Source organism: Papilio machaon, chromosome 1 (assembly GCF_912999745.1).
Source record: "Papilio machaon chromosome 1, ilPapMach1.1, whole genome shotgun sequence".
NCBI lineage: Eukaryota > Metazoa > Arthropoda > Insecta > Lepidoptera > Papilionidae > Papilio > Papilio machaon.
In genome coordinates, this window is record NC_059986.1 from 2,957,183 (window position 1) to 2,974,634 (window position 17,452).

Consider the following 17,452-nt stretch of genomic DNA (forward strand, 5'->3'; position numbering starts at 1 on the left):
AACTACATAAATAGTGATTACTTTTATGGCTCAGTAGATAAATAAATCATGGCCCTTTTAACTTGATGTATAAAAGTTGTTAACATTGGAGCATTAATCAACTTTACCGCACAGATAGATAAAAATCGTGTATTTTATTTAACATTCCGTCTGTCTATATTTGCCCTTCGCTGAGCTCTAATACACTTACCTATCTACATAGATAAATGTTTTCAGAAAAATTAAAGAAAGTAATCAGCGGAATTACGTCGGCTACTAAAATATGTATTCGTCATAAAAGTATGCGTCGACTTTCTGTCGAGAATAAATATTCATTATGACGGATCGCCTAGCGTTTTAGCGGGATTAAATGCTATTAACCGGCGAGTCGCGAGTTGCGAGTCGCAATGCTCTCAGCTGAATCAATCAGCTATCTGCTCCGTTGTGACGTGCGTGAGGATCAGTCCGCCCTTTGTACCTTTGTCCTCTGCTTTATCAGTCTGCATTACAGATATTATATGGCATTATCGATATTAAAGGTTACTTATTAAAATATTTTTTTATTAAATTTAAAGGTTTTTTTATTATTGCTCTAAAAATTTCTTTTTCGATATAAAAGCTATTATCCTATAATCTATTGTGCATATATATGCAAAATTGTATGTGCATTTAGAACATTAAACAGATTTTTCTCGCGTATGAGAACATAAGATTGTGAAAAGAAGATCTTTAAAATCGTTAGTGGGAGAGCGATTCTTGCTATTACGCGGACCTGCAAACATAGGAAGGCGAGTCTCGTCCGGCCGAGGGCTCTCATGCCCGCTAATTAATTACTCTCAGTTTCAATTAAATTAACCCGAGATCGGTCGACGTCACACACGCGATGAATCGACGCCGGCAGCGATTAAAATCGTTAATGTCGATCAATTTTCCTTGTTGTTGATCAATAAAGTTATTATTGTACGACGCGGAAGCCTCCGAGCGCCAGCCACGTGCCCCACGTTTTTACGGGAAGGGACGTAATTGCTACATAGTGTAAACACACTTGAAGCATCGTACACTTAATCGCACTTAGCATTGGTTAAATAGTTCAGAAACTTTTTTATCTAACCCCGTCACTGTTATACCAGAGAACACAAACTTTTTTTATAAAATTCCTGGATTGAAATAATTTTATTATAATAATAATAATAAACAATAAATTACAACCAATAAATGACACTTCAAACAGCACACTTTAAAGAACTGAAAAGATAACTTTTCACCTACAAATAAAGTTCAGAAAAATTTAAGTTTTCTTCATTTTATTCCCAAACAACATTTCATTTGAGTCGAATTGTTGAAAATAAATGCCTTCATCGTGGCATAGTAATGAAATTGGCCACTAGAAACTAGTTGAACCGAGTTTAAAACTTTGGTGGGATGGGGACGTTTTAATTACGGCGTTTAAGTAAAAGCGGCGCTGCGCCTAGCTAGCTGCATTACACAGATTCAGCCACCAAAAGCCTCCCACTTAGCTAATGAAACATGTTCGTGCATAGTGTTTTAAGCGGCGTCGCAGCGCCGGCCGGCGCGCATTGTGAGCGGCCGGGAGCGACGGGCGCTAGCGAGCCGATTCGGCGGACTCGCCTCCACAAATCCTCATTTACTTGCATTATTTTAATGGAGCTATTGTGGGCGGATGTCCTTTGTCGTGTGCGAAGCGGATCCGGTGCACCGGGCTGTGGGAAATGTGCCGGTGCATAAGTACGGCACACCGCTGCCCCGGATCGGACGTTCAATTCGAAATTAAATGCCAGAAAGCTCCGTTTCAATTTAGACAATTCTGAATAGCTACCCTCGATTTCGGAGTCACGATTAAAGAAAACGAGGTTTATTGTAGCCATAACGTCTACTTTATAGAATAGACGCGACTGGCGACGTATCCATTAAACTAATTAACTAGGTCGAAGTCTTCTCGAGGGCCGTCCGCTGAGATCTCGGACCTCTAATAAGTGGCTTCCCTATTAAGCTACAAGGTTTTCTTACTCGTATAAAAATGCAATCGCGGGAGCGGAGGCCGGCACCGACGGCAGTGTCGTTCAAACTTTTCAAATTTTCTACTCGCGCTACGGTATTAATTTTAAATTGGAGGCGAACACATAAATTGTGTCCACATGCTCCCAATTTGGACTAATTAGAGTTTTTATCCTTCAAATTCTTTTGGAAAGTTATTTTAATTAATACTTTACATATGTCGAGCTTTTTGGCTTTGTTATGAGAACAGTCTACATTTTTCTATCCATATTTTTACAAATACCAAGGACTCGAAGTGTGAAATTTTAATTTAATGATGTGGATATGAAGTGTCATAATCAAACAGTATAAACTTACATTCCGCTCTGTGCCAAAAAGTATTATGCAAACATTAACGGAGCCTGAAACACTGAGACTAACCTTAAGAGCCTAACAAGCCGGGTATTCAGTTTCAGTTTTTATTTTTTACTTGGGCCAAACACCTTGACCTTGAATAATGGCTTCTAAACTTCTATTGGAGTAATGAGGATACATTAAGTGGTATTTTCTTGACGACCTCCCTTCAAAGAATAAAATATCAAGTAGCTATACCTTGCTAATTAACTACGGAGTATTTAAAATTGTTGACAAGGTGAGTGAATGATTAAAGATAAGATCGTGTGCTCGTTTTGATAATCTGTCATTTGTTCCTAACATATCATTAGATCAATCGTCAACGGGCATGTTTGGTCACGAGCTGATTAATTTCAAACCTCCTTTTAGTTAAATCACCTTCGTTATGGCAACACAAGACACGAAGTCGCTCTCAATGAATAAATTAAACACTAATTTCTTGACATAGTTTATTTGAAGCGGTTCACCTTGCTCATAATTGATGCAATATAATTTTATAAAATTCTAGATTCTAGAATGACTCTGTTACAGTTAGTGCCTACCGCTATTTTAATAAAAGAAAATGGACCGTTCCATTACATTTATCTTCAATTCAAAGAATCAACTAACAAAGATATTAACATTATTTCTAAAAATATTTACATATTATGATACCTTCCATATAAATTATATTAATTTAAATGAAAACATTGTTGAACACGGTATTTATGAATTAAGCAACTTTTAAATTCTAATATAACTAACCTAAGTGATGAGCGTTTTATTTGACCTAGGCCGACAGATAAAATCCAAGGACCACTAAAATCCAGGATATCATATTAAAGAATATTTTGCAGTCTCGATATTGCCAAATAGTCTAATCCACCAGTCCATTTACGTACATTAGTATCTATTATTTATTTAAAGAAAAATGGTTTTTGACTTATTTATTTTTTGGTTTTTGATTTTATATAACTTAGTCAAGAGTCGAACATGTTACGGTTCCTTAACATTGTAGTTTTACAACGTTAGTTGAAACGTGTAATTAGTGTGAAAATAATTAAGGTGAGAGCAGTCGATTGTTGTAAGCACGCGATCGCATCGGGTTCGACGCCCGGGTCGGTCTTAAGAAAGGCGCCATCGTGTCCAAACAGGAAAATGCTTAGACGGAATTCCGTTTTTCATAACCAAAATTTTCAATATCGATAGACAAGAAAAGCCACGATGTTGTCATGTACTAAATCTCTGAATTTTAAATTTTAAATTATTATTTACTGAATATGTATCTTTTTAATATTATATCATTTAGAAGCGAAAGAATACATAGCTTTTTCTTAAATTTAATGTTATAACACAGTTTAAAATTTCTAATGTAAGAAGTAAAGCAAGAGTATTTTATTATATACGTTATATCAATGATAACAACTTTCGAATATCGTGCAGTGAGAGCGATCACGGTCGCGGATCGCGTGCCGTCGCTGCTCACTGCGCGCCGCCCGCCAGGATTAAATTAGATTGACAACAGATAGACGCAGCGCATCAATCAAACTGTTCCAAATGGCAATCGCTCTTTCACCCAGACAAAAAGCACGCTAAGTAACTAACACTTAACCCCTCCCCGACCCAAATTAGCGGGCTCGATTACGTCGACAGAGTTGAGCGGCTCACCTGTCCGGCGCAGCGGGCCGTAGATCACAGGGCGCCGGACCTCGCCCGCAGCCAAGCCTTTGTGCAAAGATTCCCAAAGCGGGAGCGAGGGCACTTTGATGTTTAGCCCGGTAGGTAATTTGGAAAAACGTTATTTAATTAACTTTCGACAAGTCGGTGTAATCGTGTTACAAAGCCACCGGGCGGTCTTTTGGTCCATGGGCGCGCGCACTTGATTTTTACGCCGAACACACGCGCAATAAAGGCGCTGTCGTTTTCAGGTGTTTTCCAATTAACATCGCGCCTTTGACCACGGTCACGGCGGCTGCTCTTTGTTATTATAGTTAGCTGCGTAGTTTCGTTAAAGACTCGCCTGTAATTGACCCTTTGTATAATACTGATGCTGAATAATCGCATTTCGTCAGTGTTGTATGCATGCGTTGTATGTATGGAAAGTTACAATAGTCGTTCATTAGCAAGACTGAAAGATAGTTTTATGAGTTGCCGAAATAAGTTTCGCAGTGTTTAAACTTTGGAATTGGTTAACAGTGCATTTTGTGAGAGCGCCGTGAGCGAATCTAGTGCCGAGAGAAGAGGAGGCGCCCGCGGCGGTCGGACGATGGTCGTCTCTACGAGATAATTAACTCTATGAACTATCTCGCTATACGACAAGTGCTGCAATTAGAAACTTGCTTGCATGCGCTAATAAATATCATTAACGCTTGTTGGCGGGTCTTAGTACAACACTATGGAATGTTTTCGGTAGAAGTAAATAAAACTTCGTACACATTACGGGGTGTCCGCAGTATGCGCGTTCCATACAACTGGGCAAAAAATAAAGCGTGCTTTGTGCGGTGTTCAATGAACAGTTTAATTGCATTTCTTCGCACTTGTCTGTGCGGTGCGAGATGTTCGTTTAATCGAATCAGTATCATCCTATAACATAGTATAAATTTCATTAGAAAAACATAAAACAATATCAGCAACAAAAGTGTGAAAAATTCGCAGAGTAAACTATAAAGTATGTATTAAATATTTTTACTTTCAAGGTAGAGATTCATAGAATGTCATTTTTAAGCCCTACTTCATTCATCATATATCATTTTATGAAGAGATGAAAAACCATTAATCAATTTATTCCAAGAATCATATTCGAATGTGTGATATTTAATGTGTACGAGTACATTAATTTCGTTGTGCGGTTTGCTGGCCGCCATTTCCAATGGACTGGTAATCCTGGTAGTGGATTTAGTGAAAGCAAATGGCCCGCCGGCTCTGCCGCTTACATCTTCCTTCCTTTGTTTCGCCTATGCTTTATGAATTTTTAACTACCAGGTACACACCGTGTTATCAACGTTCTAAATTCAAGTAAAATAATATAGTCTTTGTATAATTTATAATAGCAATAAGAGTTAATAAATAAAATAAATATTCTTATCAAAAACAGTACACATTATAGTTGCGTTTTTCTTTCAGGTTATTAAATTTCTATAGAGTTACTTGAAAGTATTCATATTGTAATGATAAATAATAAATAAATGAACTTGTATCTAATATATTAAGTCGTTCGGAAAGTCATTTCGTTTTTTCTCGACTTAGGATTCGTGTATTTTCGACCACCAGGACCTGGAAGGTCGGTTGGAGCTGATAAAATTATTATTAAACATAGAGATGTACATAGAAAATAGAAATAAAAACGAAATGACTTTCCGAACAACCCAATAAATGTAATTGTTCTAAATAATTCAGTTTCATGCAATGGCATTAGTTAAAGCAAGACTTTCACCGTGTCCAGTTTATAATATTATTACCGGATCTAACTCTGGCCTTACACTTAATGGAGCTTTACTTATGTTTTTACTTATGAGCACTTTACTTTATAAAAATTTATAAACTAAACTGGGTAAGGTTCTCAAGTGCATTGAAAACGATTTTTGAAAGAGATCATATTATTTTATATTAATATTTAAATAAATAACTCTTATTCGTAATGCTTAACTTTTTTTAAATATATGGAAAACTTACTTAATTGTTTTATGTACGTATATGACAAAAACTTGTAGTTAAATGAACAGATATCGAGTCAACATAGTTAACACAAGGCTCAGCCGTTGAAGGTAATTTAAAGGTGATTGGGAACATCGTTCTGTTTTTATTCGCGCCAGCCGCTTTACGAGGTGCGTTACTTTTATCGCTGCATAGTTGACAATGGCGGATTACTCGATATATACGCCATAACTGGCCATCTCCGGTTAATTAAACTGTAATCGGCTGGAAATTAGTTTCCATTGCACGTACCGATGTGTTTTTATTAAGTTATTTATGTTACCATTTGCCCGATGGTTCGTTTTAACATTGTTGTGGGCGTAATTAATTACTTTAAAGTGTTCTAACAGAGTTATGTTTCTGTAAAATGTCACCACATTAAAGTCCATAAAAAGAGTGGAAAATTTGCCACTTAATTTTAGTAGTAGGTAAACAATTTGTCTAATTAATGTAACAGCCTTCTTGCATCCAATGGGCCGTTTGTCCACGACACGGTAGGGTTATAGGCCTTATATGGCCAACATAGTGTCTACTGTGTCTGTCTACTCTATTTCTATTACTTCATTTGTACTTTTTCCTGGCATTTATATAAAAAATGAACTCAAATCAGATGACTGGTAACGTTAATCATTAGTACAAAAAAATTGTTATATTTCCCAGAAGTGTGTACACCGTAACTAATAGTGAATATGTTGCAAAATGAACTTAAGTTACTTTTATCGCAATTAAGTGCATCTAAGCATTGTTCAAGTTCAATTTACAAGGAAGTTAGATAACCATCTATAGCTTAGTAGCTAGTGTATTGTGTGATGCACAGATAAATATCAAATGTTAGTTGTGTGTGTATGTGAGGTACTTAAGTGTTAATCAAAGTAATTCTCGCAAGCAGCTGGTAGGTGATAATTAGCTTTATTAATTAAGGTATTTCCCAACACAATCGCGGCTCGGTCACGACACGCGAGTGTTAATAATGCCAGCAAAGGTCATCCAGCCCGCCCACCACACATGCGCCTCAACTCACTCGCGAGCAAGACCTCACTTATACACGCGATTTAAAACAATGTACTTCTTTATACGTTGTGATTATTTTAATTGCCTTGATCGATAGACAGGTTAATACTTTTACAATCCAACATCTTAATGACGAAACAATGAACAGTTTGATAGTTGAATGTTGTTTACGTACATTAAAGCTTAATGTAATAAATTTCCCGCATCCCACAGTTTTTGTTTGGATTCTGTTGAATATGTATTACTTAATTAGCGACACCATTTATGGATAAAAAACACTAACTAACATAAAATCAACGTGTGGTTCCCTTCGCCTTGAAACTTTCTTACTTACGGATAGCAAAATATGCCCTATATTCTTCGAAGTCCCTGTTGTTCGGTGTCGAGTTTATAGGGTGATGTATTAGCTTACCTGTTCATAGTCCCGCTGCGAGTGTGTGTGCACTCATTCCCGCGAGCGGCGCGGCCGTCCCACCTTGCCCTTGCGCAGCGGCGCGCCGGGCCCGGGCGTCGCGTTCGCGCTCTTCATCAGCTTCTGCCAGTCCTGTTCGCACACCAGCGACCCAGCCAGCATGTAGTACCTATAATAAATTACTTGTTATAAAAACATACACATTTCATTTCATTTATATTTTGGAACGTTTAAATCATCTCCAAATATGTATTAGTTTATTCCGAATATGAACATTCATGTTAAGGTGTTTCTTATTTTCTGTTCTTGAACATCAATAGCAATTTTACAACAACAAAAAAATTTAGTCTTACTCTAACTAAAGCTTTTTTAAGTTTAAGCTAAGTCAATGAAATATTAGTAGATAATGGGTAGGTTACCTGTCGCCCTGCATGAGGTGTGAGCCACACTTGGAACACGCGAAGCACTTTATGTGGAAGACGTGTAGCGGCTGCTGCGGTGCGCTGGTCCGCATCACGAACTCGCTGGCGGGGATGGCCTGACCGCACGCCGCGCACGCGCCGCTCGACCCGAACATTCTGCAACCGGACCGGTTCTCAATGCCACCCTTTTGTACAACAGTTATGATCCGTTGACCCCATCGATACGAGGAAGTGCAGATAATATCTGTTTAGAGTCAACGTTTTGTTAAGTGCTTTTAATGCACGATGATGCGGTCCGAACCTTCTATTACTTATGCAAATCGTTGTCTTTTCTTGTTTGCTAGGAGATATAAACAACGACTAGAAAACTGACCTATACCGTACATTCAATGAGGCTAAGTTGTATAATATTACTCACTATTCATTAAACTACTGATATAAACTGCTTTGGTAAATATTGTATCGATCTTCTTTATGTTTTAATTTCTTTGGAAATCAAGGATAATCACATACAATAGTATTTAAATCTATTTACTAAGCTTACATGGAATAAATTAACAAAAAAAAACTTTATACATGTTTTACACTATCCGAAACTCCAGTTTTTTCCAGTCAATTAAATAAATAGCGTCGCCGGGCGTCATTCCATTTATCGGATCACTCGAGGATGTTAAATGTTCATGTCGGCTCGATACTTAGACGGCGGCAACAATTTTAACAAGCGCGCGTCTGCCATGATTATTGCTCGTTAAACTTTGATGAATGGTTAATAAAGCAAAGTAACGACATCTGTCGTAAATCAATTCGTGGGTCGTATACGGTTAGCGATAACCACACAGGTGAATGCTTTGAATGGACTCCGTAAAATACATATGTGAGTGACAACTGTACTTATTTGATGTGGACTGTGGTAATGCCTTAATTAATAAAGTTAAATGATAATAATTACATATATTGATTTTAAAAATTTATGTTCACAGTCTATATATGTTAATATAATTGACACCTACTTTTTACGCGCGTATTATCGATGCACTGCGTGCTCCACATTGCTCTATAATTGACTTAGCGAGGTGTCACACGATGCGCCATACCTTTTTATAAAGGTTGAAATATTTTTGCGGCTTTAAACGCTTAATAGACTAATTAAATAATTAATGAGTAATTATTGCAACAGCTATTACCGTCGCGAGCCAGCGTTATTTACAACCCGCTGAATATTAATAAATCACAACAACAATCCCGCAAAAGCAATCAAAATTTAATAACCTGCGCTTCTTTGCTTTTATTCGCTTTACGATAATTTCAAACGAGCACCGGTAAAGGTTCGAAGATAAATTTGAAAGTCTTAAAAGATAAATTCACTTCAATCACTCGCAGCAAATGGGATTTCGTTTCATTTACTCTATCCAGTAAGAGCGTTTTCAATTAAGGAGCGCCCGACAAACAGTAGGTATCGGTGTATGAAGGTAAAATTAATTAAATCGAGCCAAGACAAACATGTACGGATCTATTTGTGTTGGCCGCGCGGAGCCGCAGCCGCGCCGATACACGCTACATCTTTTAAGATAGATAAAAAAAGATGTCGAATTAGCAACGTCACAATTTTTCCTTTTTGTTATTAAGTAAGTTATATTTTGCCAAAGTTAAACTCCGTCATGTCCATGGGAAAAAATCAAACAAGTTTTTCTTTTAATTTTAAAGTATCAATAAAGATTTGTCCTAAAAAAGTCACAAATAAACACATTATACAATATATTTAGTAACATAATGGCACGTATTTTAATACACGTATGTTGTATAACTTGGGCAAAGATTTAACTTCAGCCGTCCGTAAAATTTCATAAGATTAACAAACTTTACGGCCCTTACTTGAAAAGTACTTGAAACTGATAAAAGGACTTAGTTTTGTACCTTTCATTCGGATTTGTAATTTTCATATGTCAAAGTTAAATACAATTTCTAATCGGGAATAACTTTTAGGTTTCCTTTCACAGTGTTATTAATTAACGAGATATATGTGTTTTGAGAATTCGATAAGTGAAGAAGTTTGCGCCAGACATGTAGGTGGCGTATAGTACGAGCTGGCCGAAGTTTATTTGCCTTCGTTCCGTGTAAAATTGAATACGTCGCGGATCCTCATTAATTTAAGATGAAGTCTGTATCTTGACATGTTATTTTATTCATTACGCGAGTGTCTCGACTCCCGGCGTTGTATATGTGTTGATTGTTGTAAGGAACATAATTTAAAATCTCCCGGCGGGATCATTAGTGGAGGGAGACTGAATGTGGGAGGGGGAGGGGGATGGGACACTTTACCCTACTTCTTTACGTGTATGAACAAATCTTTTTAACACTTTATGCGAATATTTAAAGCGACGAGAAAAGAAACTGATGATATTTTATCACTATCTTCAGTAGCCAAAACAACCTCATCTGTACACGTTATAAGTAAATCGTTATCGAAATGAATGTTGAAATGAAACTAAGTGTTAGTTCAGTTAAAAAAAAGTCAACCCCTTACCAACTCATGTATGTATATTGTTGAAAAACATGATAAAACAGTTATTTGAGACTATGATAAACTATTAACATAATAGCATTGTTGTTATTTTCAAGAAAAGATCAACAATCTAAAATAATCGAGATACTTATCTCATGTATTAATATCTTTTACTTAATTTTGACCATTAAAATTGAGATGAGCAGAGTAGAACTATGCAAACTTGTATCGGATTTTTACAAAAATACAATTAATCTATTACACTTTGTGGTTATTTATCAATTAAAGGTAAAATAACCTATATAAGAAAGCGCGGTATAATAAAGACTTCATACCTAAGTACCTACTTCATATATACATTGTATAAAAGTATAACTTATCCACTTAATAAAATGAAACTTGGTTGTGTCGGAGCGAAATCCTTTTAGAAACTTTAAGTGAACTAATATCGCAGTGATAAAATGCGCTAATATGAAAATTGCCTGAAAAGTATTAAGTGGTTCGATGAAGTATGGTAGCGTGGTGTGGGGATTAGGTGGGAGGAGGGTGTAGGGAGGTATCGGAGACGAATCGCTTTCAATAAAACCTCGGTGGCGTCCGGGCGCGAGATGTGTAACTTGTTGCGCCGCCGTTGGGCCGTACTGTTATTGTAGATGCGAGGAATTCTGACTTTGTTATCGTCATTTCATTTCAACTATCGTCCAATTTAGTTTACCTAACGCTTATAAAGAATGTATTAGACATTCCCGTGACCTTGAGAAATATTAGTAACGCTAATTTAGTTAACTCCTGATTCACTACGGATATTCTTGATACGAAAGTTCCATGATGACATAATTATATGTGGACAAATAAAGTAAATATCACAAATTAGAATATTTTTAAAAGCCTTCAATTTATAGCGAACTGTATAAATTGGAACGAACTTTATCGAATCGAATTATTTATAGCTACATAATGGCTTTATAACTATGTAATAAATTATTAGTTTTATGTATAAGAGTATGCTCAAAAGATTTCTAAGTTTTTTAATCGGATCATTCCAATGCTCATTGCGGTAAAATGACAGTGCTAACTTTTGTGCTACTATCGAACTAAAGATCTTTTACGATAACTTTTGCCCCCCCCCCCCCCTTTTTAATGGTTGAAAGCACCGCAACCCAACCACTAGTAGGTACTGTTATAGAGTAAGAAGATACTCAGTTACAGAAACAACATAAAATAAATTAAGCCACTATTAAAAGACACATGTTTATCTTTCGAATTGACGTTTTTAATATTATTATCATTAAAGTCAAACATATTTTATTCGATATCGATATCATTATTGAATATTAATTCAACTGACCATTGCTTGTTTTTTTTTTATCCGCATAAATTAAGTAAACTAGCCTAACACGTCGGCCTTCGGCAGTACACGATCTAATCTTTATAGTGTTCTTCATTTTTTATTGAAAAATATATTAGATATTAGTGAATCAAATATAACAAGTCGTATAGTATTGTACATATATACGACATAGGGGGCATTGACTCGTGTTTGTAATATTTTTACATACGAATTTTCTATTTGCAAAATATTTGAACTGTATTCTGATAGCGACCTTTCATATCTTTGGTCTTCTATATCTTAATTTGTATGTATGTATATTGTATACATTATTAGTATATTAAACGTTTATAACTAAATCATTATTCTTAATTACTTGTAAGCAGAAGGATTTTACTAAATAATCATTCGATCACAGTCGTTACATTTTATTTAACGGAGTGTTTAGATTAGATAGGTGTTAGACAGATGTCTGTGAATCTTATTTTTGATAAAATTGTTTTGTATCCCACAAGCGTGAAATCATCTCTACATTCAGAAGTTCGCACATGAAAAATTTATTTTTGAAACCGGACAATTAAAATTCACTTTAATCTAGGTCACATGTGAGTTATAGATAAACCGCATATGAGATGTATTTATAATGTGTTGGATGGTAACAATGTAAGTTCGGGTAGATGCATGTTTCACTCGAGGACGGAACAGTAACGCAGGGCAGTACTGTCATTGTTTTGAAATTTAGGCTGGCCACAAAAGTTAGGTGGTACATGTCAGTTTTAACCTTGCATGGATAACTGAGTTTTGTCGTACATATAAATGTACAGTTTTGTCACACACTATGATGTCTGTTGGTTACGCAGTGAAGTCAAAGCTGTTACCTAAAACACAAAGTATAAGGCCTGTATAAATGTGCGTTCAAACAGTAGTTGTACCGTAGTGTCTACTGCCCTGCTTTACTGTTCTGCCCACGTGTGATAATAGCACGAGGGCGGTGTCGGTGTATCAAGTTAGCGCATCGTTAGCAAGAAACTCGTTAGCGGCGCGTGCCGGCGACAAGCCAAGAATTTAATGACATGTGCCGCTCGCGCCGCGACCGCCACCAAGCCAGCATGGCTCAATCGGGAGGCTCCACCGCAAATGAAACTGCCCTCTAAATCATGCTTCATATCCTAAATAAACGCAGGCTTCTATGTTTTTATTTAATGACTAATTATATGGAGATAGCTAGTGAAGTATATTTGGATCCTGACTTTGCAACAGCAAAAACTAGCCCACCGTGGAGATGCACTGCCCCTTGACCAGATCAAATTTTGAAAATATGACTACAAAAGCAGGTGCTTTTCAGATTTTTACTCGCTCTCTATTCAACAGGACTAGAAGCCGTGCTATTTTATTATTGCCGCATATTTCTGTTTCTTATTTACATTAATAGTTCATTATTCATTCAGTTTTTTTTATAATTAATTAAGTGTGCCTGTTGCCTCTGTAAGATAATACATTCGTAGCGCGATGTTGTGGAAAATTTTAATATCGTATAAAAAAAACACGTCAAACTACTAATGACATTGTTATAATAGTATTGCTTGCTTTGAGTTATTATAGAGAGCTGCTAAGATTAATAAATATTTACTCTCTTATGAGATCAATATTAAAATGATAATAGTACAAAACAAATGTAATAAACCGTACTCTAACAGACGCTAAAATACTAAAACCTAGCATAGATCACAGAGTTACAACAGTTACAGAGGGCGTTAAATGGTAACGCAGTTCTAATTCTTTACGAAACACATTAAAAAGTCCATTAAAACGTAATCATCTAAAATAGGATACAATATGAGCAGGTAGTGCTCAGTTTATGGTGACTGGTGTAGTCAAGTTTAAAAAATACAAACTATTTCGGGCTTTACGATAAACATTAACACGGAACCGTGAAGCAATCTCGTATTCAAATTGACATAGGTAGTAAAACAACAGAGCCTCCGGACTAAGTTCCATAAACTCGTTCCCAACTCCCCTCTACACACTCTATCGGCGATTTTTAATTAAGTCCCCAGCCAGCGCGGAGCGAGCGAAGTAACACCATCAATTCATTATCCTAAACTCCGGCCCGATTGTTCCTCCGCCCGCTACTTACGCAAACTTTCATTTTAATCAAGCGTTTAATTAAAAATTATCCGAGAAAAACAAAATAAGCCCGTTAGGGCTGAAACTAATTAAGGCGCATGCGATGAGCCGGCCGACAACGGGTCGTGAGGTGAGCGGCCTTTAATTAAACGCTTGTTCTACTCCAGTGGCCGCCGCGTCGTCGCTTAGCGGAACTATTACACCGGCCCCGCGGAAAAACCTGACAAGTGTTAGGGCGGGCCCGCCATGCCAGCGATGCCAGTGCTGGCATGTTTACACTACACATTACCTCCAAACTTATTAATATGACGCGACGAAGAGCTTGTGCTTAGTTACATTTCTAACGATCTTTTTTTATTACAAGAAGGCTTGTTATACACATTCAAACAAATTAAAATTAATCTGAACAACATGTTTCATTGTCTAAAATGTTCCCATGTCTCATAATCTTTTTTATGGACTACAAGCAGTAGCCCGCGACTCCGCCTTAAAAAACTTAATTTGTAGCCTACCTGTTCTTCCAGACTATGTATTACATCCATGCCAAATTTCATCTAGATCCCTTGAGCCGTTCTCAAGGTATCTTTTAACAAACATCCATCCATCCATTCTTATTTTCGCATTTTTAACACTTGTAAGATTTGTAATAGTTATTGCGTTACGTTAATGCTTGAAAATATTTATTTTCATGCATATAATTTAAAATTCCAACATTTCAAATTGTCCTATTATTTCAACGGATCGAAGTGATATTGTCTAACCTATACTTATAACTGTACTTAATTTTTCTCAAACATAGATGACCTACGTATACTTTTGTATTGCTTCCAGTATTTCTGACTATTACGGCTTATTTATTTACATTACCTTTAGTTCTAAATCTGTCCACCCTACTTGGAATTTATACCAATTAGTCTTTTAAGACATAAACATATAATTTAATGGGATATTACTTGCGTTACACGTTTGGCAAACCGATACCATTATTCATAGACCGTTGGTTATAAATAAAATTTAATTTGTAGCCGAGCAGCAGTTTGTAGGCACAAGTTTTCTAATTAATGTTAATTTATCAATTAACTTGCGCTACGAATTAATTATCTCAGTATTACAACGGCCAGACTTTATTAATAAACTTCTACTAATCAATCTTCCGAAACAGACTTTGTGGAAACGAAAGAAGTTAATTGTCTTACCACATTCGTACCGGCCATGTCCCACTCACTTAATTGATAACATACTAATGTTAAACGTTGACCATAAATACGTGTCTTTAATATCACCGTTTTAAATTAAATGACCCGACATCGGATAGTATCTTGTGTAACAAACTTGAATTTCCATATTAGTATATTTTTTCTCAGTTTGTTTAGCTTTATGGTTATTACCGTTTTGTACATTGTATATTATAATCAGTGGTTTGAAAATATCGATTAGCTATTAATTAGAACACAAGTCTTGTATAAAACAAATGGCAGCTATAAATAGATACTATTTCTTGCAAATACTGTACAATAATCGGTTAACGTGCTTCTTTTGTCTGGGCGTGACCTCTCTCCGTTCAAGTTATAATAAGCTTAGCACGAAACAGAGTAGTTATTCGGCTTTAATTAATTTTTTTTTTTTGCCTAATTGCCGCGAATTAAACGAATAAAACCTTTAGACAAAAGTGATTATCAGTAGAGAATTTGCATACAAATGTAATAGTTATATTGAAACAAGCTACGGTCAAATAGAGATTTAATTAGCTGACGATGTCGCGTATTAATTACACCAATTAACTGTAACATTCATAAATAATAATAATTTATTACTGGAAACATTTGTCAAAAGCCGCACTCGCACGATGAGCTAATCGACTATCACCGCTAATTGCCCCCGTCTGCCCGCGCCTCCCATCCCGCGCCCCAGCCCCCGCCGCCGGCGCGGCGACCGGGGGCGCGGGCCTCCCCCCTGCCGCCAACTAATTAGATAAGTTTGCAACTCGACTCTACTTCTGGTGCCCCGCTCTACCGGTAAGCATCAATCTTTTTAATTAAACATTTTTGACGCTGCAACGATTAACCATCGAACTACTTTCTATGCTAATATTCTTAGTCGTAGTTAAGTTCAAATGTCACCCGAACGTGATAAAATATCGTATGCTATGCTGGAAGAAGTTTTAAATCATTGAAATAGATTTGAAAGATAAAATCTCGCCTAAATAAACGAAGTATTAACACCCCATAGTTTTTTAATCTAAAAATATGTGGGCCAATTATAGTTTTGTGGCTGTCAATACAACAGATACAATGGCACATTGTCCGTCCGTCAGGCTGATTAAGTAAATAAAGGGTGCCGATGCGGGACTCCTGCGCTGATCTTATCTGGCGACATTTAAAGACATTCCCGCGCTAAATAAACCCTCTATAAATGGGATAGAAAGTAGTGATGCAACGGAAGTGTCTTACCGGAACCAGAAACGGAAACAGATGTCAAAAATAAATTTTAGCAGAAACGGAAACGGAAACGGATGCGGAAACAGAAGTGTAAATAATAAAAAAAAAACATATTTACAAAAAAATTTTTTTTTCGAATATCAGTTTGTATTCGTTTTTAATTTATTAAGGCATTGGATATCGGTGGCCTTCAATGTATGTATTTTTACTGTGCTTCAATAAGTTAAAATACGTGTTTTTTTTAATTTATTTTCAGGAAACAAAATTACACTATTTAAAAATTAATGTTCGCCAAACCACTCGTGTTGAAAAACAACAAATATATTTTTTTATTAATACATTCACTGCTGACCACTGTTAAATACCTCCTGAAACCCATTTTGCTCTCCCTTCATTGCCGCCTTCAAAGCTACGTTAGGGATGCGATCCATACCCGGCGCCTTCTTATTCTTTATTGCGTTTTATGCGCCTACGAATTCCTCGTTCGTGATCGCAGGGACTTCGGCGGCGTTTGCGGGTATTTCGTAGTCCAGGTCTTCTTGTTGTGGGAATAATGTAGTGACAATGCTATGACACATGTGTGCATGTGTGGGTGTGTATGAAATGTTACAAGATCTTGAACCGAGAAGATAAAAGCTGGTTTTGATTAGTATCCTTACATGTTTTACTCAATATTCTGGAATTTGATGAAAAACTTGACTTTGTCAAAATCTTGTAACATATTAGTACATAGAAATGCAATAGTGGAACAAATATCTACATATTAGTGAACTAAACCATTGCCATCCCTAGTGCTCAAAATGATGATCCCTAGTGCTCAAATGCAAAAAATGTGTTTTTTTTTTAAATAATTATAATAACATTATTAATCTATCTATATGTTCAAACATTCCCAGATACTAAATAAAAATTCACCATAAAAAGTTTTGGCTCCCAGCAGTTACCTTTTTTTATTTTGTAAACAGTGAATGTACTAAGTATCAAATACACCAAATCTAGATTAGAAAAAGATATAATTATTAGGCGTCGGTGGCTCGTGGCACTTGACTTGCAATCTGCAGGTCCAGGGTTCGAATCCCGCCATGTACCAATGTGTGTTTCGATTTAGATATGTACATTTATCCGACGTTTTTACGATGAAGGAAAACA

The 17,452-nt window shown here is 36.4% G+C and overlaps 1 protein-coding gene across 2 annotated transcripts in view; it reads right to left on the reverse strand.

The window, feature by feature from the left end:
- Window positions 1-17,452, reverse strand: part of LOC106714277 (LIM domain transcription factor LMO4) — a 133,972-nt gene that overhangs the window by 21,572 nt on the left and 94,948 nt on the right. For both annotated transcript variants that reach the window (XM_014507278.2, XM_014507277.2), the window contains exons 3-4: window positions 7,903-8,061; window positions 7,484-7,652 (exon numbers count right to left, since the gene is read on the reverse strand). In XM_014507278.2, the coding sequence (XP_014362764.1) occupies window positions 7,517-7,652; window positions 7,903-8,061 (295 nt within the window). In that variant the 3' untranslated portion in view covers window positions 7,484-7,516. The remainder of the gene's footprint in view (window positions 1-7,483; window positions 7,653-7,902; window positions 8,062-17,452) is intronic.